Source organism: Pocillopora damicornis, chromosome 1 (assembly GCF_964200805.1).
Source record: "Pocillopora damicornis chromosome 1, jaPocDami1.2, whole genome shotgun sequence".
Taxonomy (NCBI): Eukaryota; Metazoa; Cnidaria; class Anthozoa; order Scleractinia; family Pocilloporidae; genus Pocillopora; species Pocillopora damicornis.
This window is the reverse complement of record NC_142670.1, coordinates 6,891,081-6,910,818: the sequence shown is the minus strand read 5'-3', so window position 1 is coordinate 6,910,818 and position 19,738 is coordinate 6,891,081. Positions and strand designations below refer to the sequence as shown.

The following is a 19,738-nucleotide window of genomic DNA, read 5'->3' as shown; positions in this document are numbered from 1 at the left end:
AGCATTTCTTTTTTTCCTTCTGTGGGGAATCAAAGTGGGAATCTAAAGAATAAACATTTTGCACTCTTGGGTAGCCGATCAGAGCATAGCTTTCCTGCTCGCTCGCGGGTCCTACCTTAACGTATAAATAGCAGAGGAATTGGTCTTTTATTGCATTATTTTTGATCCATGCCTACCGGGTACAACAAGGTTGTTTATTGCAATTCACGCATTTTGATAAGGGGCAGCCTTGAACGACGTTTCAACAGATGAGACTACGAAAACAAACAAACAAACATGACACAACCCGCAGAACTTAACTAGAGCTGTCACGCAATTACCATAGCGTGACGGAGGAAACTTTGAGATTCTCATTCTTCCTCTATGATTAAGTATAAAATGTTTTCTTTAGGTTACTTTCATCTGAGTCTCCTCTATTGATTTTAAACAATGTAGCGCAGTACAATCGATTCACTTTTATTTCTAGCTATGGCAGAAAGCAACCTCCCAACAACGGGAGAAGAACTGGAGGTGAAAAATGAGTTTCCAGCCACAGGTGAGAAAAAGCAACAGGGAGACACTTCGTTGTGGTGATTTTGTACTGTTTGTTAACTAAGTATATCTTGATTCTGGTGCAAAATTTTTTGGATCATTTCGAATTAAACGTTTTAAAGGAATCCATTAAATACGTCAGTATTAGAACGCTAGTTGTAATTGCACATAGTTGTGATCACTAACAAAGTTGAAATATCTTCTCAGTAATTTCAGCAACAGAGGAAAGTCAAGTAACGCCAAGTGACGCTGAACTGGATGTATACAATGACCCTTTAAGAGGTAAGAAAACCAGGTGAAGTTTTTTTTGAAAGACGTCCCAGTGAAGTTTTTTTTGTCCTATTTACATCAAAATTTGCGTATGTTTTGTGAATGAGTTTTCGAAGCAGCAAAATATCTTAAAATTTCAAACTTTGTTACCAGTAAAATAAAAACGAAACAAAAAAATAATTTATTGCTCGATTCAATGGAGCAGAATACGATGACATCATTAATTATTTACAAGCCACTAAGCGGCAAATTTGAACGCGACTTCGCTTTGAAGAGCTCTAAATTAGAGAAGAATGGGTCCAACTTGGCCCACTAGGCTTTGTATAACTCAGTGTTCTGAGTTTTAGAAGTGCTTCCTTCCAAATCAACGCACGGCGTTTTAAAGATTAAAGATGTAGCTACAATTTTCACCTAAAATGAATAATATTTGCTAAGTAGAAGTATTTTCCTTTTGAATTTGAAGATACTCTAAATTTCCTTTTTTTTTCAATGTGAAAGTCGTTTTCGGCGAGAGAGAGCTGTTGGCTGAAAAAAATGGCAAACGGATTGAGGCCGCCACGAAGAAAGTATTTGACTAAAAGTTATGCTAACACCTGTTTGTCCGTTATTGTTCAATGCATGTTTGGCAGAAATTTTACTCAATTTGAGAATTCTACAGCGAAAAGGAGGCATTTTGTCTCGGCCGTATCGCCTGTTTTGGTCTTCTAAATATTTCACGCCTCGTTAGACAGTTATGTCAACACCAGGCCCACGCTATAAACCGCCAGTCAACAAAATATAGAACCCCTGACTTTCACATCAGGCAAAATGGCACTTCGCGGGAAAGCAGTACTTTCCCAATCAGATTTCTCCAGTTGGCCTCTAAGAGTATGTTCTCAATAGACAGTTACATGTATGAGAAAAACCAAGTGATCAAAAAACAACAGCAACAAAAAAAACACTTTTTTTTTAGCGCACTTTTCTGAACGATGGGAAAACCAGGAACCCTGGTCACTCTCAGCGCGATGTTTCTTTTTTTTTTTTAACAGAACATTCACAAGTTTTAACTTTTTCGTTCCTGGCTTTGCTCTGCTTTATGCACTGATTATGGGGTTTTATATTCTAACTTGATATTTGGGAAAAGGTAACCGAGGTGTAAAAGGGTTTTTGGAAAATCTCTCTATCTAAATGTAAACCGAACAGACTTGATTTGCTTACAGCCAAGCTACAGCTAAAACCTCTAATAGAGCATGTGTATATTTTTAAACAAACAAAGAGCAAAGATAAACTCTTCTGAAGTGCGATTGTAAACAAAGTTGAGTTGAAATAGGAGCTCCCGGTAAAATTTTTGTTATTTTGGAAAACGTAAGCCAGTTGTAAAAAGAGTTTGTGAAAGCCTCTCGACCTAAATGTAAACCGAGAAACTTGAACTGGTAATAACAAAGCTGCAGCCCAGACTCTTAACAGCTTGCACACAAACAAAGTGTACAGATGAAGATTTAGATATATGAAAATTCACATACTTGCACTGCGGTGGAAAGATGAAATTAGAAGATCCACGCAGCTAAGAACACTACTAACACTAGTAGTTGTAAGTAGGACCTGAAAAAATTTTCAGGCCCGTACGGGATTTGAACCCATGACCTCTGCGATACCGGTGCAGCGCTCTACCAATTGAGCTAACAAGCCAACTGGGAGCTGGTCAATGAATTGGGTACAAATAAACATCCGAGTGAATGAAGATTTAGATATATGAAAATTCACATATTTGCACTGCGGTGGAAAGATGAAATTAGAAGATCCACGCAGCTAAGAACACTACTGAAACTAGTAGTTGTAAGTAGGACCTGAAAAAAATTTCAGGCCCGTACGGGATTTGAACCCATGACCCCTGCGATACCGGTGCAGCGCTCTACCAATTGAGCTAACAAGCCAACTGGGAGCTGGTCAATGAATTGGGTACAAATAAACATCCGAGTGAATGAAGATTTAGATATATGAAAATTCACATATTTGCACTGCGGTGGAAAGATGAAATTAGAAGATCCTCGCAGCTAAGAACACTACTGAAACTAGTAGTTGTAAGTAGGACCTGAAAAAAATTTCAGGCCCGTACGGGATTTGAACCCATGACCTCTGCGATGCCGGTGCAGCGCTCTACCAATTGAGCTAACAAGCCAACTGGGAACTGGTCAATGAATTGGGTACAAGTCCTTTAACCTAAAAGTTTGTTTGGAAGTATAAAGTTTGCATCATCGGTCAAGGGTCGTATTACTCATTACTAAATCATTACTAAATCATTAAAACGGTATGTTTTCAGGGATAGCGAAAGTATGTCTCGAAGAAGGTAACAAAGAATACAGACAAGGAGAAGCTAATAACGCGATTAACTCTTACACGGAAGGACTTCATGTGAACTGCAAAGATAAACGACTCAACGCCAAGCTTTACAGTAACAGGGCAACAGCTCATTTCCGTTTGGGTAACAATTTCATTTCTAAATATATAAATCTCTCATGCAGCGTTACAAGATAACGGAATACACAATCTGCATCAAGAAAAGAAAGAAGTTGAGCAACAGCAGAGGAAAAGCACAAATACATGAATCCCGCTTTAGTGGATGAAAATTAAGAAAAGAAATGATTCTCGTTATTAGACTGCAATTTAAGCAATTGTAATTTTTCAGGCTTCTTTGCTGCAATTTCATTGGATGAAACTTTTTTAAACCTCATTTCCTGAATCTCATAGCAAACTACATGGAATGTCTGGATGATGCAACAGTTGCTGTTCAATTGGAACCCACTTTCATCAAAGCTATTAAGAAAGGTGGGTTTTTCAGACATAAGCCATCAACATTTTATTCTCTGATTTCGTCAAAAGAGGATTGTGTGGTTTGTGGCAGGTAACTGCACTCCAAGGGTCAATTGTATCTGGTGTGTCAATGTCTGTTATGTGGATATAAAGCATAAGAAAATGTCAATAAGCTCTCAAATACCGCTGCCTGGTTAGTTCACGTTGTAGAGCGCCGGAGGTCGAGGGTTCAAGCCTTGGACCGGACCATCACCCTGAGTCTTAAAATATCTGAGGGCAATGTGCTGCCGCCTAAGCTGTGACATCTGCAAATGGTTTGATATTCTTGTCACGGATATGGACGGAAAACTGTGAGCCCCGTTCCCTAAATCTTCTCTGTAACTATTAGCAGGGGACGTTACAAAACCCGAAAAAGAAGCACCTGAAAGATTCCCTATCAAGAGTTAAACTGCTCAATGCAGTCTTCCCGAAAACTTCCCCGAAAAATGCTGAAAAGTGCATAACAGCACATTAAAAGAAAGAATGCGCGAGATAAATTCGTCGTTATCATCATAAATTGAAGCTTAATTGGTAGCCGCTTTGTATTAGTTCCTTATTGTTCATTTTGAGTTCTTCCACAAGTTCAAATTTCCTTCATTATCACAATTTTTGTTCCCAGCTAAATGAAAAATTAAGTCCATTTTATCAATACGTTTATACCTTAACAGTGATAAATTACCTCGCACCACCAGTTATTCTCTCCTTTTCAGGAGCCAGAGCTTGTGTCGAACTTTGCTGGTATAAAGAAGCAAGGAGCTGGTTGCATATGGGATTGACCGTATCCTTTAACGAATGTTTCCAGCGTGATACGAGATGCAATGCGAATAATATTTCAAGAATAAAAAAATACGTTCCAGGCAGATTCTTCTACACATAATGCAAGCCATGTTCTCTTATACTGCACTGAGGAGTTTAAAGAAGCTAAAATATTATTAAGGAGTTCTTTCGATTGTTCGACGAAACTTTACTTAAAAGAAGAGGCCATATTAACTAATTCCCAGAGTTTCTGCTAAATGCCCCTCGTTTTTGTCTTGAGACGAGCATCACCATTTCGACCGAATCTAAATTAATAAATGCGCTTCAGAACTAGCTAACACTCTCGAATAACTTGAAATCAAATCTCTTCAAGAAAACCACACTCGAATTATCATTCCAATTTTAAGGTTTTATCCAACACTCTCATTATTTTTAAAACATATTTCCATTGTATGTTCGCAAATCCGCTCATGATATAGTTACCCTTGACACGTTTTAAGATTGACAACAATAACGAACGTCTGCTTCAATTAAAAAGGAAATCGAATACTGAACTAAAGGTCAAAGCAAACACTTATGCTAGTCTCGGATGTACTTACCATAATGCTGCACAGTTCGATACAGCAATCGAGTACCATCAACTTCATCTAGAAATTGCTAAAGAAGTGGAAGACAAGGCCAGAGAGGGAGCAAGTTATGGCAATCTCGGCAACGCTTATCAAGGTCTAGGAGAGTTCAAAACAGCCATCAAGTACCATCAACGTCATCTAGGAATTGCTAAAGAAGTGGGAGACAAGGCCGGAGAGGGAGCAAGTTATGGAAATCTCGGCAACGCTTATGACAGTCTAGGAGAGTTCAAAACAGCCATCAAGTACCATCAACAATGTCTAGAGATTGCTAAAGAAGTGGGAGACAAGGCCGTAGAGGGAAAAAGTTATTGCAATCTCGGCAACGCTTATCGCAGTCTAGGAGAGTTCAAAACAGCCATCAAGTACCATCAACGTCATCTAGAAATTGCTAAAGAAGTGGGAGACAAGGCCGGAGAGGGAGCAAGTTATGGCAATCTTGGCAACGCTTATGACAGTCTAGGAGAGTTCAAAACAGCCATCAAGTACCATGAACGTCATCTAGAAATTGCCAAAGAAGTGGGAGACAAGGCCGGAGAGGGAAAAAGTTATTGCAATCTCGGCAACGCTTATCACAGTCTAGGAGAGTTCAAAACAGCCATCAAGTACCATCAACGTCATCTAGAAATTGCTAAAGAAGTGGGAGACAAGGCTGGAGAGGGAAGAAGTTATGGCAATCTCGGCATCGCTGATGACAGTCTAGGAGAGTTCAAAACAGCCATCAAGTACCATCAACGTCATCTAGCAATTGCTAAAGAAGTGGGAGACAAGGCCGGAGAGGGAGCAAGTTATGGCAATCTTGGCAACGCTTATGACAGTCTAGGAGAGTTCAAAACAGCCATCAAGTACCATCAACATCATCTAGAAATTGCTAAAGAAGTGGGAGACAAGGCCGGAGAGGGAAAAAGTTATTGCAATCTCGGCAACGCTTATCAAGGTCTAGGAGAGTTCAAAACAGCCATCAAGTACCATCAACGTCATCTAGAAATTGCTAAAGAAGTGGGAGACAAGGCCGGAGAAATAGGAAGTTATGGCAATCTCGGCATCGCTTATGACAGTCTACGAGAGTTCAAAACAGCCATCAAGTACCATCAACGTCATCTAGCAATTGCTAAAGAAGTGGGAGACAAGGCCGGAGAGGTAAAAAGTTATTGCAATCTCGGCAACGCTTATCAAGGTCTAGGAGAGTTCAAAACAGCCATCAAGTACCATCAACGTCATCTAGAAATTGCTAAAGAAGTGGGAGACAAGGCCGGAGAGGGAGCAAGTTATGGCAATCTCGGCAACGCTTATAACAGTCTAGGAAAGTTCAAAACAGCCATCAAGTACCATCAACGTCATCTAGAAATTGCTAAAGAAGTGGGAGACAAGGCCGGAGAGGGAAAAAGTTACGGCAATCTCGGCAACGCTTATCAAGGTCTAGGAGAGTTCAAAACAGCCATCAAGTACCATCAACGTCATCTAGAAATTGCTAAAGAAGTGGGAGACAAGGCCGGAGAGGGAGCAAGTTATGGCAATCTCGGCATCGCTTATGACAGTCTAGGAGAGTTCAAAACAGCCATCAAGTACCATCAACGTCATCTAGAAATTGCTAAAGAAGTGGGGGACAAGGCCGGAGAGGGAAAAGGTTCTGGCAATCTCGGCAACGCTTATCGCAGTCTAGGAGAGTTCAAAACAGCCATCAAGTACCATCAACAATGTCTAGAAATTGGTAAAGAAGTGGGAGACAAGGCCGAGGAGGGAGCAAGTTATGGCAATCTCGGCAACGCTTATCAAGGTCTAGGAGAGTTCAAAACAGCCATCAAGTACCATCACCGTCATCTAGAAATTGCTAAAGAAGTGGGAGACAAGGTCGGAGAGGGAGCAAGTTATGGCAATCTCGGCATCGCTTATCGCAGTCTAGGAGAGTTCAAAACAGCCATCAAGTACCATCAACAATGTCTAGAAATTGCTAAAGAAGTGGGAGACAAGGCCTGGGAGGGAGCAAGTTATGGCAGTCTCGGTAACGCTTATCAAGGTCTAGGAGAGTTCGAAACAGTTATCAAGTACCATCAACGTCATCTAGAAATTGCTAAAGAAGTGGGAGACAAGGCCGGAGAAATAGGAAGTTATGGCAATCTCGGCATCGCTTATGACAGTCTACGAGAGTTCAAAACAGCCATCAAGTACCATCAACGTCATCTAGCAATTGCTAAAGAAGTGGGAGACAAGGCCGGAGAGGTAAAAAGTTATTGCAATCTCGGCAACGCTTATCAAGGTCTAGGAGAGTTCAAAACAGCCATCAAGTACCATCAACGTCATCTAGAAATTGCTAAAGAAGTGGGAGACAAGGCCGGAGAGGGAGCAAGTTATGGCAATCTCGGCAACGCTTATGACAGTCTAGGAAAGTTCAAAACAGCCATCAAGTACCATCAACGTCATCTAGAAATTGCTAAAGAAGTGGGAGACAAGGCCGGAGAGGGAAAAAGTTACGGCAATCTCGGCAACGCTTATCAAGGTCTAGGAGAGTTCAAAACAGCCATCAAGTACCATCAACGTCATATAGAAATTGCTAAAGAAGTGGGAGACAAGGCCGGAGAGGGAGCAAGTTATGGCAATCTCGGCATCGCTTTTGACAGTCTAGGAGAGTTCCAAACAGCCATCAAGTACCATCAACGTCATCTAGAAATTGCTAAAGAAGTGGGGGACAAGGCCGGAGAGAGAAAAGGTTCTGGCAATCTCGGCAACGCTTATCAAGGTCTAGGAGAGTTCAAAACAGCCATCAAGTACCATCAACAATGTCTAGAAATTGGTAAAGAAGTGGGAGACAAGGCCGAGGAGGGAGCAAGTTATGGCAATCTCGGCAACGCTTATCACGGTCTAGGAGAGTTCAAAACAGCCATCAAGTACCATCAACGTCATCTAGAAATTGCTAAAGAAGTGGGAGACAAGGTCGGAGAGGGAGCAAGTTATGGCAATCTCGGCATCGCTTATCGCAGTCTAGGAGAGTTCAAAACAGCCATCAAGTACCATCAACAATGTCTAGAAATTGCTAAAGAAGTGGGAGACAAGGCCTGGGAGGGAGCAAGTTATGGCAGTCTCGGTAACGCTTATCAAGGTCTAGGAGAGTTCGAAACAGTTATCAAGTACCATCAACGTCATCTAGAAATTGCTAAAGAAGTGGGAGACAAGGCCGGAGAGGGAAGAAGTTATGGCAATCTCGGCATCGCTAATCAAGGTCTAGGAGAGTTCAAAACAGCCATCAAGTACCATCAACAATGTCTAGAAATTGCTAAAGAAGTGGGAAACAAGGCCGGAGAGGGAAGAAGTTATTGCAATCTCGGCAACGCTTATCGCAGTCTAGGAGAGTTCAAAACAGCCATCAAGTACCATCAACGTCATCTAGAAATTGCTAAAGAAGTGGGAGACCAGGCCGGAGAGGGAAAAAGTTATGGCAATCTCGGCAACGCTTATCAAGGTCTAGGAGAGTTCAAAACAGCCATCAAGTACCATCAACAATGTCTAGAAATTGCTAAAGAAGTGGGAGACAAGGCCGAAGAGGGAGCTAGTTATGGCAATCTCAGCAACGCTTATCTCAGTCTAGGAGAGTTCAAATTAGCCATCAAGTACCATCAACGTGAGCTAGAAATTGCTAAAGAAGTGGGAGACAAGGCCGGAGAGGGAGCAAGTTATGGTAGTCTCGGCAACGCTTATGACAGTCTAGGAGAGTTCAAAACAGCCATCAAGTACCATCAACGTCATCTAGAAATTGCTAAAGAAGTGGGAGACAAGGCCGGAGAGGGAACAAGTTATGGCAATCTCGGCGTCGCTTATCGCAGTCTAGGAGAGTTCAAAACAGCCATCAAGTACCATCAACGTCATCTAGAAATTGCTAAAGAAGTGGGAGACAAGGCCGGAGAGGGAAGAAGTTATGGCAATCTCGGCATCGCTTATGACAGTCTAGGAGAGTTCAAAACAGCCATCAAGTACCATCAACGTCATCTAGAAATTGCTAAAGAAGTGGGAGACAAGGCCGGAGAGGGAGCAAGTTATGGCAATCTTGGCAACGCTTATGACAGTCTAGGAGAGTTCAAAACAGCCATCAAGTACCATCAACGTCATCTAGAAATTGCTAAAGAAGTGGGAGACAAGGCCGGAGAGGGAAAAAGTTATGGCAATCTCGGCAACGCTTATTGCAGGCTAAGAAAGTTCAAAACAGCCATCGAGTACCATAAACAATGTCTAGAAATTGTTAAAGAAGTGGGAGACAAGGCCGGAGAGGGAGCAAGTTATGGAAATCTCGGCAACGATTATCAAGTTCTACGACAGTTCAAAACAGCAATGGATTACTATCAACGCACTCTAGAAATCGCTCAAGAAGTGGGAGACAAGGCCGGAGAGGGAAAAATTTATGGCAGTCTCGGCAACGCTTATCGCAGTCTAGGAGAGTTCAAAACAGCCATCAAGTACCATCAACGTCATCTAGAAATTGCTAAAGAAGTGGGAGACAAGCCTGGAGTGGCGTGCTCACTCTTTTCTCTTGGAAACCATTTTGAGTGCGAAGGAAATCTCATGATGGCCTTTGACTATTATTACTCAAGTGTAGAATTGTATGATGATATCAGGGCCAGTCTTCACCTCAACGATCAGTGGAAGATTTCTTATCGTAATCTTTACCAAAGAGCATACAAAGGTTTGTGGCGTATAAATCTCAAACGAGGTCAAGCTCTAAAGGCTCTTCTTGCCACAGAGAAAGGACGTGCTCAAGCTCTGAGAGATCTCATGACCACAAAATATCAACCTGGAGATTCTTTAACGGAAGGCGCATCCCACATTTCTCTGAGGTGCGTTACATTGAGCACAGTTTTCATAGCTATTAATGGACCATGCGTTTACTTCTGGGTTTGCCTCAGTGAAGATAACATACAGATGAAAAAGGTACATGTCAACGATTATAAGTTTGAGGATGAATTGGAACGTTTCATCCAGCTGCTGAACGAAACTACTCTGAAGGAGATCCGTGAAGGAGATACTGTTAAAATCGAAAATCTTCCTCCTGATTCGCCGACAGAAGAGGAAAAGGCCAATGATGTGATCCGAGTTGATGTGAGGCACTCCCAATCAAGTGCTTTAAAGAAGCTGCATGACATTATCGTTGCTCCTATTGCTGACCTGATCGAAGGCAACGAGATAACATTCGTTCCTGAGGGGCCATTTTGCCTTGTACCTTATGCAGCGTTGCTGGACTCCAAGTCATCATATCTGAGTGATTCTTGCACAATTCGTGTGCTTCCCTCTCTGACGACGTTGCAACTAATTCATGATTGTCCAGCTGACTTTCACATCAAGACTGGTGCATTGCTTGTCGGCGACCCATGTTTCAAAGATATCATCTATCAGGGAAGACGTTTGGAACAACTTCCAGGAGCAAGGGAAGAAGTGGAAATGATCGGACGTATCCTCAATGTTCCCCCCCTCACTGGAGAAATGGCAACAAAACATGAAGTTTTAAAACGAATATCATCAGTGGCCTTAGTTCACATAGCAGCACACGGTAAAATGGAAACTGGAGAAGTTATCCTAGCGCCAAACACCACAAGAGAAAACCCTCAGCCGCATGAGGAAGACTATCTACTGACGATGAAAGATGTCATAGAAGCTGGGTTGCGAGCTCGTCTGGTTGTACTTAGCTGCTGTCACACTGCTCGTGGGGAAGTCATGGCAGAGGGTGTGGTGGGCATGGCGCGTGCACTTTTGGGTGCCGGTGCTAGATCTGTTGTAGTAACCTTGTGGGCGATTGGCGACGAGGGAACCCTGGAGTTCATGAGTTTCTTCTACGATGCACTTGCCAAAGGCAAGAAAGCAAGTGAAGCTCTCAATCAGGCCATGAAGTGTATGAGAGAAATTGAAGAGTTCAAGGAAGTGATTTACTGGGCACCATTTGTACTCATTGGTGATGATGTCAACCTGGATGTCAAGGATATTAGAAGCCGAAACAAGTAAATATTCTGTTTATACATTCTATTTAATACAAAGTTACCTTAAATCGTAATTATAGCTTATCTATGAGCAATGATACTTGCGTGTTATTTTCCTTTCAGTTGGGTTACGATATTTAGTTTTTGCTCCGGCAAGTTGAGATGCAGTAAAATCAAGAGGACACGTTTACGATGATGACATTCTTTTTAGGAAACCTGATAGGAGTAAAAAAGCAAATTTCTTTTAAAACAATCCTTTTGTGCAATGTATCGTTTCATGTGCTATGAAATATTTTATGGCAACTCAACTATCTTTCCTAAACTTAGATTCTTTTATTTTTCAGTTAAGGCAGTGAGCATTGGAGCCCCAAGGAGTTTTAGAATACCCGCAAACGCTGATATTTGGACCATAAACCAGTAAGCTACCGATTAAATATTTGTCAAGAGTCTTCTTTTCAAAGCAGGAAGAACCAAAAGGCGACTAAAGTCAAGTTTAACAAGAGAACGGATTTTCATTGATTCAAAAGTTGACTTTTTCCTTGTCTGAACTGCTCTTAAGAGCTTGATCTTTTATGTTCAGCTGAAACTACTGGTTTTTTTCACATAATGTCTTGAAATCATCATGAGTATCTATACAAAAGTTAATTTTTAATCTATGTATTACCTACTAAGCGGATTTGGGCGTTGCATTGGCGTCGAAGTTGAAAAGTCTTGAAAACGTTTCCAGAGTTTTTTAGACTTTTACTCAATCGGTTTTTTTCTCATGAGTGATGTAAAGCTGTTACAGCCATGTGCGTGTGTGGAGAATTTCCATGGAAATTGGAAAATAATCAGTTGTCCGATTGCTCGATTATCTTAGTTTATGTCGGATGGGAATTGTGAGTAACTTTTCGATGATTTGTACCCAGTAATTGGTACTTAAAGTTAGTTTCTGCTGATCAAAATTTGGTTTATCTTGACCTAAAATGACAGATTTTGGCCGTAATGGCAAGGATTTAGTCTTGGTATTAGTTAATTTTCTGAGATTTCTCCTTTAATTTTGAATGCGATAAATTGTGTTCTTTTTTACAAGACGATCGATACATTTTAAGTATATTTTTTAAACTAATCGTCCGAAGGCAAAACGAGAAGTTTTATCTTAATTTTAGTTACCGGCGTACACAGCATTAAAAGAAGCTCAGAACGAGCTAGAAAGTTGGAGCCAAATGATTTCATTTAGTTTCTCCGATTAGATTGTTTACTTATTATCTAAGTACAATAAACTAACTTTTAAATGTCAAACAATGAAACAAGTCGCTTGGTTTTTTGTTAGAATGGAAGAGGAAATTAATGACAAAGGGAAGAAAATTTCTGCATCAACCTGCATAAGCCATTTCTTGTCGTTTGAAGTAGTGAGCGCGCCTAAGTCTTATTCGCTTAATAACTTTTGCTCATTTCTTTGAATAGGTTTACAGAATGAGAGATAAACTTCGATGTTTTCTGACTCTATAACTGCTAATATCCATCTCGACGCACTTCTTTAGCACGTTATGCGACAGATATGATGTTTTGTTACATCTTGTCGTTTGAAGTAGTTAGCGCACCTGTGTCTAGTTCGCTCAACTATTGCCCATCTCTTTGGATAGAGTTATTAAATAAGATAAAGACCTCGATTTTTTTTCAGATTTTATAACTACTAGTTTCATTGGCAGCCGTTCCTTAGGATGCATATATATATGTCACGCGACGCGCTTCTGTAAGCATGTAAAGCGACATGATGTTTTGTCATATATCTTTGAAGAGGCAAGGAAAAAGAAATTACCTTTCACTTTGGGAGATGATGCTTTACTCCATTTATAGAAAGAGTCCTCATCATGGGTACCCTAGGTCGGTGTGGTTCCTCGAGTGTAGAAAATATTGATGAATTTTTTTTTCCACGGTTGTAAACTTAACTAAAACAGCTTAACTTACTTAGAACTGAAGAGGGTCGACCGAGGAGAACTTCTTGCGGCTATAACGGTTTAAATTTTGGCCATTTTTCTGCTGCGGTTAACTCAAAATAACACAAATTAACACTTTGTAGGAAGGAAAGATTTCTAAGGTTAATTTTTGCTGTAACTAAGGGTTAAAATCTGTCAATTTTTACGCCTAACAGCTAGTTTTTTGACCGATTTACGGCTAACGGTTAACCCTATGGAGACCCTCGACTGAGAAATATGCAAGATGTGAAATGAAAACGGTTTAAGAGGGTGGCATTTTCAATTCCAATTCGGAATTAGACCTTTTAGGGAAAAACAAGCCGTGGAAAAATCCTGGAGGCGAGGATTAAACTGGGAGATCTAAAAAAACTGCGACAACGTAAATGTTTCAGCAGAACATCTCTACTGACGATAGCATATATTACAATCATTTAAAAAAAAAAAAAGATCCATGGGAAGGGGGAAGGAAGTCGATGGTCCGTTTATCCCCCCGGGTTGGGAGTGTAAACAGCTACGTGGTTTCATGAGTAGCATCTCCGGACGGATTCTCAAGAATCTTAGAGCTACGATTTCAGAAGGTAAAGATAAGAATCTCCCTGAGAAATTGATAGACTTAGGCTTCTTTCTTCTTCTTAAATTTTCTCCTCGTGCTACATAACTCAACTCCGTCTATCCACCCTACAGCGGTTTTTAGTATATACCACAACAGAGCTCTTCGCGTGGGCTGATTGGCTAATTCAGAATTAATAGTCCAACCTGTATTAAGAGGTCGGTTGTAAAATTCCCGAATTTTTTCCTCTTATGCATTGTGACTTTCACCACTTTTTAGCGGTGGTCTCTATTAAGCGGTTGTGGTCATCCTTGACTGAGTCCCATCGGCCTGTTCGGGTTGTATGGAACGGTCACTTAGGGCGGAATCACTCGAATAAAACTACGAATTGTCTCTGAAGTAAAATTTATTCCATGTTTGTCTCCTAAAATCAATGTTAGTATTTAGAGTTCAAATATCCTCAACGCATTGCAGATTATCTTTCTTCTCAGGACTGTTTGTATCTAACAAATAATACATAAGAAAATTACGCAAATCATTTCATTAGTAATTACCAAGAGGTCTGGCCGTTAGAATTCTTATTAATCGTTCTGTTTTTACGCTGCATCATCGTTTTGTTGATGTTATTCGATACATTTTTGAGCCATTTTTTAAAATAAGCTTCACTTGAAAGAGAAATGATAAATTATGGTACAAAATGTTGTTTTCTTGTCTTTTCTTGGTGACCTGTATTAAACGATGATAACACTCTGTTATAACACTCAGTTACGGGTTAAAAACGGTTGCTCGATTGTGCCGTCCTCGTGAATTTGTGAAAGAATTAAATGGTTAGTTATGAAACAAAAAAGACGAGTTCCTTAATGTCATTACCCTCTGGAGTGTACGCTGGTATTTTCGCAAGTTCACGCCGAGATTCCCACGGGACACCTGTCGGGATCTCTCTCGGGATGCCGGTGAGGAGATTTGTACCAGGGAGCCAGCGGGAATTCAACCGGGATCCCCGCGCGGATAAAAACGAGCAAACAAAATTGAATGAAATCCGGTTTCGTCAGTGGTCCCACCAATCCAATATTTCACTTCCTCCTCACTTTCCACTTCCGCTAAGTTTTTTTCGAGAAAGATCAGAGGTCTCCACGACGTTGGAGTTCGCTAATTGTATATGAATACATTCGCAAGTGTGAAAGAAATCGGCCTTCGCCAAAACACTCGTGTGGCTAATGCTCACAGCTGTCTGTCAACTACGTATTCTTTCTTGCCGCTAGTTCTTTGCTCCTCAGTTCCAAACCCACACCATCCTTCCCAAGTCTTTCCCCTAATCACGGACCTCAATAATTCCCAACATTATTTGGTATCGTGCGCCAATTTTTACTTTTCTTACTTTCATAATAGTTAAAGGAAAAAAACAACGACAACAACAAAAACCAAACAAACAAACAAACGAAAAATAAAAACCAAAAAACTTCCGCTTAAAACGCCTAAGCAAACCGCAATATTTATCTATTATTTTTCTCTTTTTTTCCTTCCTATATACCTGGCTTTAAGCCTAACATAAACCGCTTGCTCTTTTTGTATGTATTACTTTCCAATACCTGATATATTATCTTTAAAAAAAAAACCCATCAAATTCAAATGTACCAAAGAGGATTAATCAATATTTAGAACCCATTATCGTTTACAGAGAAATAGACTCACAAAAAACTCATCTTAAATTGCAAATGTTACCATTTGCCTCTCCATGTTTGCCAGATAAAATAATTCCCATTTCCGAAGCCAGCAATAAAAATCCACAATAGCCCTTCTCCATCTACCCATCTCACAGCGGTTTTGAGTATATACCACACAGGTGAATAGTGCTTTTTGCGTGGGCTGTTGGTTTGGTGATTATCGCCTGCACGTTTATCAACTCGGGAATCGACTTTCCAACTCTAACTTGAAAAGAAACATTTACACTTATAGTGGTTTTTTAGCATATACCACATTGGTGAATAGAGCTCTTCACGTCGGCTGATTGTCTTATTCGGAATGAATAGTCGAACCTGTATTAAGCGGTTGGCTGTTAAATTCGCGAATTTTTTTTTTCCTGTTAAGCTCTGTCACTTTCACCGCTTTTCATCCTTGGTCATCCTTGACTTAGTCCTATCGGCCTGTTCGGGTTGTTACCATTTGCCTCTCCATGTTTGCCAGATAATATAATTCCCATTTCCGAAGCCAGCAATAAAAATCCACAATTTTAAATTGTTTTTCAATAGTACTTTGTGTGCTTCCTTGCTCATTTCTCTACCACAATCTACGTGTTTAATAAAGTTTAGCCCAGAATTTAGAGTAGCTTTCATTAGGGGAGTTACATTTTGACTCAAAAAAATTTAAAATACAAAAAAACAAAAACCACAACTACAACAACAACAACACCCAGATACAGACTGTATTATACTGTGGTAACAAACGAGGGAGACCTTTACCCCAAGCTATAGCAGATCTCCGGAAAATGGAACCACAAAGAAAGAACAGTGTGCTTCCTTCTGAGTAAGTCTCAAAGTTTTACACTGGAACGTCAAAGTTGACGCTTTCAAAAGTCACAACAGATGCCGTTAAATGGCGGTCTTAGCGGCGGTACTTGATAAAAGATGGGTTGCGTAGGAGAGTCACGGCCAGGAACCAGCCTTTTGAGACATGCGCGGCTGACGGGGCCTGAAAGACAAAAAGAGAGGAACGGCAATATAAGCTGCGTTTGAAAGGTTTGGACGAGATCTGGAGGGACTTTGTCGAGTATTTCAAGTTAATTAACCTTCAAAAAATTAGTTCATGACAACAAAGGAATCATAGCAATAGAGAAAATAGGCCAAAAGAGAGAAATTTCTTTCGTACTTTGAGTAAGAAGGGAGACAAAATGTATTTTTTCCTTCACTATTGTTCTGGAATGGCAACGAAAAGTCATTTCAAACAAATATTACAAAGTTTCAGAGCGTCCTGCCTCGATGCCAAACCTACAATATACAGGCTCTGTCGGAGATCCGGCGACAAAATAGATGCCTTGAAACACGGTACTTGAAAACTAATTTGAACGTTTAGAACGGAATACTTAAGCATTTTAGACTCAAGGTGAAAAAAAGGTTACACACGTAGGGATGTTTCTTTTTCTCCTAATGAAAAGCTTTGAAACTGTTCTATATCACCCAGAATGCAATCACTTTTTTAAAGGTCGGCTTGAAAAGTAATTGTCGGTGAGATACGTCTTAGTTGCTCAAAAAACTGTGCAAACTGGCAAAAAAGAAAGGCTAACTTTCAATATTCCCGCGTGACCACAGAATGGATACGAAATGAATAGTAACCAACCGAACATAGCTCGCATCGTAAGTTTCTTCTCAACGTTACCCATTTTTTATCAAATCTGACTTGGGGAATGGGGTACGTTTTCTGCCTAATTTTCCAGGATTTCACACTAATAACGACGCTTAACAAAAGAAAATTATGTATTTCTTGTCCTCCGTGAAAAGATCATTTCTAGTATTCTGATTGGTTGCTGAGTGCCGGTTGCAAGTGCATATACAGCGCTGTGTTTTGATCTTATCAGGGAAACAAACGTGCTAATTGTCTCTAAGCTACAGTTGCCCATTCGTCTGTCCGCCCATTCGTGCGCACGCTCATCTGTCGGATTATCAATCAAGCAAATCAAAATCCTAGGAATGCATCATCCCAGCCGAGTCGTGATTCTGGAGACAGTTTACTTACACTCTTCCAGGAGCTGATGATCTTTTTGTCTGTCAATAAGCAACTGACAGAACACCAGCATCACGGGTTGTCTGTGGGCAACCAGCACAGTCACAAAACCAAGGTATGCGACAAAAGCTAGAAAGAAAATTAAGAAAGGTTGTCAAGGATCCCATAGGTTATTCTCTAGTTAGCATAATGAGAACTCTATAAATCTCGTGCAACGCTCTCGAACAATTAGACGTGAAGCTATTACGAATCGCTACGAAGCCACTACCATTTGCTGCGTTCTGGGCAATTTGTTGGATCCTGTCACTAAAGAATTTCTGCTCGACCTTCCTTTCGTCACTGAAGTCTTAAAGACATTAATTAATTGGTTAAAAGCTGTCTTAGGAAATAGTTAGCAACTTGGCAGCAGAATAGGTCTGAATGTTGTATATCTCACTTCACATAGCCTCTGCCACTTATAAATTGCTTGTACTGGGTGCGTGCTACGTACCTTTGTCCCAAGCCTGGAAACCCTGCACCAGTGATGTTCGATCTATACGAGAGATGAAAATCACTCCTAAAAGCATGCCCTTTAGAATTCGCATAGAAGCAGAGAGAAGTCCAGGAATTATGTTGCAGAAGAAGAAAAAGTACGACATGATGGAGAATAGCCGCCTTAAAGAGAGAGAAAGAGACCAAAAACAAAGTGTTCACGATACGGGCTGAATATTTTAAGCTAAGTGACCCATAAGCAAGATGTGAATCTAGGAGAATTACTAATTAACCTGGATGCAACCAGTACAACACGCAACAAACCAACAACCACAACTACAGCAACAACAATAACCATCACAGCAACAAAACCCACAACACCCATCACCACCACAACAAAATTAACAACAACAATAAACACCCAAACAACCATAAGAATGTAGATACATGCCAAAAATCTTCCTATTAGAGACGTCTCTGTCGGCGAGTTTTTGCGTCGACGTTCAATTAATCTATCGCAGCTTTGTATTGAACGTTCTCTCGGCGAGGCGTGAGTTGACCACTAAACATACAATAGCATATAACGTATACAATTAACACAATAATAAAATTTGCTGCGCCATTGGTCATCAGCAGCCAAATAGAGCGGAGTCCAGTTCGGTCTGTAGTCGTAACAAAATTTGAGAAAGAAACTAGACATCAGACTGATGTACAACAATACCTGTTATCAATTGTGACAGTGATGTTTGGATAAGTCGAGTCACGAAAGACGAAATGTGTTAGAAACAACCGGAACAACATCAGAAAAATAGCTGAGGCCAAAATGGCTCTGTAAAAAATACATTCCATGAGTACTAGATTGCGTCTTTCGAAAAGCCTTCAAGTCTCACAATAATTATGAAATTATGATTATAGTTATGAAACCAGCTTAGCCACGAAATCCTGATCCTGCAAATATGTTACTGTATCTTGTTTTGATGCTTAAACAATCTTTAGAGTTGCATCCTACATGTAGAAGAGTATTTTTCAATTGAGTGTCGAAAGTAATCGATGATTGCTGTGATTTTGCTTAACTTCGCCGTGTGATTGGTCCAGAAAGCTCGCGTCACCTTCTCAACCAATCATATTCAAAACTTGAACGAATCGTGATTTGATCACTTGTGTTTTCCCGCCTTTTACGCAGTACGCCCGCAACGATCACAATAACCATACGGCATATACACCGATGGCATTTCATGAAGTGGAGCAACATCAAAAGAGAACTGACAGCAGACAAGACAAGTCCTGCTTCTATCCCGCCTACACAGAAAATTAAAAAAAAGAAAAAATTATCATCAAAATTTATCATCTAACCAAGTTTATTTACTCATCTGTCGTTCGTAATAGTTTTTCCTGTTTAATTGTCTTATTAGCGGCTGTTTGAAGCCCTGAGTTAGGATTGTATATTTTTCTTTTTGGTTGGTGCGTCTACTGGTTTGTTTCCCTCTCTTGTTGGTCTGTTTCAGGAAGGTTTGGGTCGGGTAGAGAACGGGAAGGAGGTTTGACTCGCGTCGAAAACAGGAAATAGGTTTGGGTCGGGTCGAAAACAGGAGTGAGGTTTATGTCGCGTCGAAATTTGGGTCGGGTAGAAAACAAGAGGGAGGTTTGGGTCGGGTTGAAAATAGGAGGGAGGTTGTACCGTTGTACTTATGCCCCCTCATTATAGATATATCCTCTGACGTAATGTGATACAGTGCCCAATCATATCTTGTGATCTATCGAGCAACACGCGGCTTGGGACTGGTTAAGAGACTCCGTTGTAGTTCTGTCTTTAAGCAAAAGTACTCATTCAAGGGGGTCGGGATAAGTGGAAAATTTGACCAGTATTTTCCAGTAACAGCGGATGAACAACTTCTTGCTGATTTCAGGAAAATTTGCTATCTACATGGTCATTGCTAACCAGATCATTGGCCTTTCTCTCACACACATTACTTCCCTGCAGTCTTGCTTTATTTACACTCTTCACTGCTCGACTTGCGACTCCAATGACAACATTTTACCCACAAGCTAAGACAAAAGCTCAATGTGGTGCCA

The 19,738-nt window shown here is 40.6% G+C and overlaps 3 protein-coding genes and 1 non-coding gene across 6 annotated transcripts in view; 2 read left to right on the top strand and 2 right to left on the bottom strand.

Annotated features, from left to right (window-relative positions):
• LOC149051659 (replication factor C subunit 1-like) overlaps positions 1-19,738 on the top strand; it is a 232,892-nt gene that overhangs the window by 160,327 nt on the left and 52,827 nt on the right. The gene's annotated exons all lie outside the window — the stretch shown is intronic.
• LOC149051664 (uncharacterized) lies at positions 469-11,897 on the top strand. Its single transcript, XM_089186535.1, has 7 exons — positions 469-535; positions 748-813; positions 3,101-3,262; positions 3,529-3,606; positions 4,341-4,408; positions 4,887-10,990; positions 11,314-11,897. Exons 1-7 carry the CDS (start codon positions 469-471, stop codon positions 11,315-11,317), a joined length of 6,549 nt encoding a protein of 2,182 aa, XP_089042661.1. The 3' UTR covers positions 11,318-11,897.
• Positions 2,887-2,959, bottom strand: Trnaa-ggc (transfer RNA alanine (anticodon GGC)). The gene has a single exon. It is a non-coding gene; the product is annotated as a tRNA-Ala (tRNA).
• Positions 17,095-18,469, bottom strand: LOC149051663 (stimulated by retinoic acid gene 6 protein-like). The gene is made up of 2 exons (XM_089186358.1): positions 17,685-18,469; positions 17,095-17,323 (listed from the first exon to the last, which is right to left on the bottom strand). Exons 1-2 carry the CDS (start codon positions 17,830-17,832, stop codon positions 17,199-17,201), a joined length of 273 nt encoding a protein of 90 aa, XP_089042484.1. The 5' UTR covers positions 17,833-18,469; the 3' UTR covers positions 17,095-17,198.

Coding starts and splice junctions, on each gene's coding strand:
- LOC149051663 (XM_089186358.1), bottom strand. CDS start 17,832: ATGTCGTACTTTTTCTTCTTCTGCAACATAATTCCTGGACTTCTCTCT. Junction 17,324..17,684: donor TTTCCAGGCTTGGGACAAAG/GTACGTAGCACG, acceptor TTTTCTTTCTAG/CTTTTGTCGCATACCTTGGT.
- LOC149051664 (XM_089186535.1), top strand. CDS start 469: ATGGCAGAAAGCAACCTCCCAACAACGGGAGAAGAACTGGAGGTGAAA. Junction 536..747: donor AAATGAGTTTCCAGCCACAG/GTGAGAAAAAGC, acceptor CAGTAATTTCAG/CAACAGAGGAAAGTCAAGTA. Junction 4,409..4,886: donor GGTTGCATATGGGATTGACC/GTATCCTTTAAC, acceptor ACACGTTTTAAG/ATTGACAACAATAACGAACG.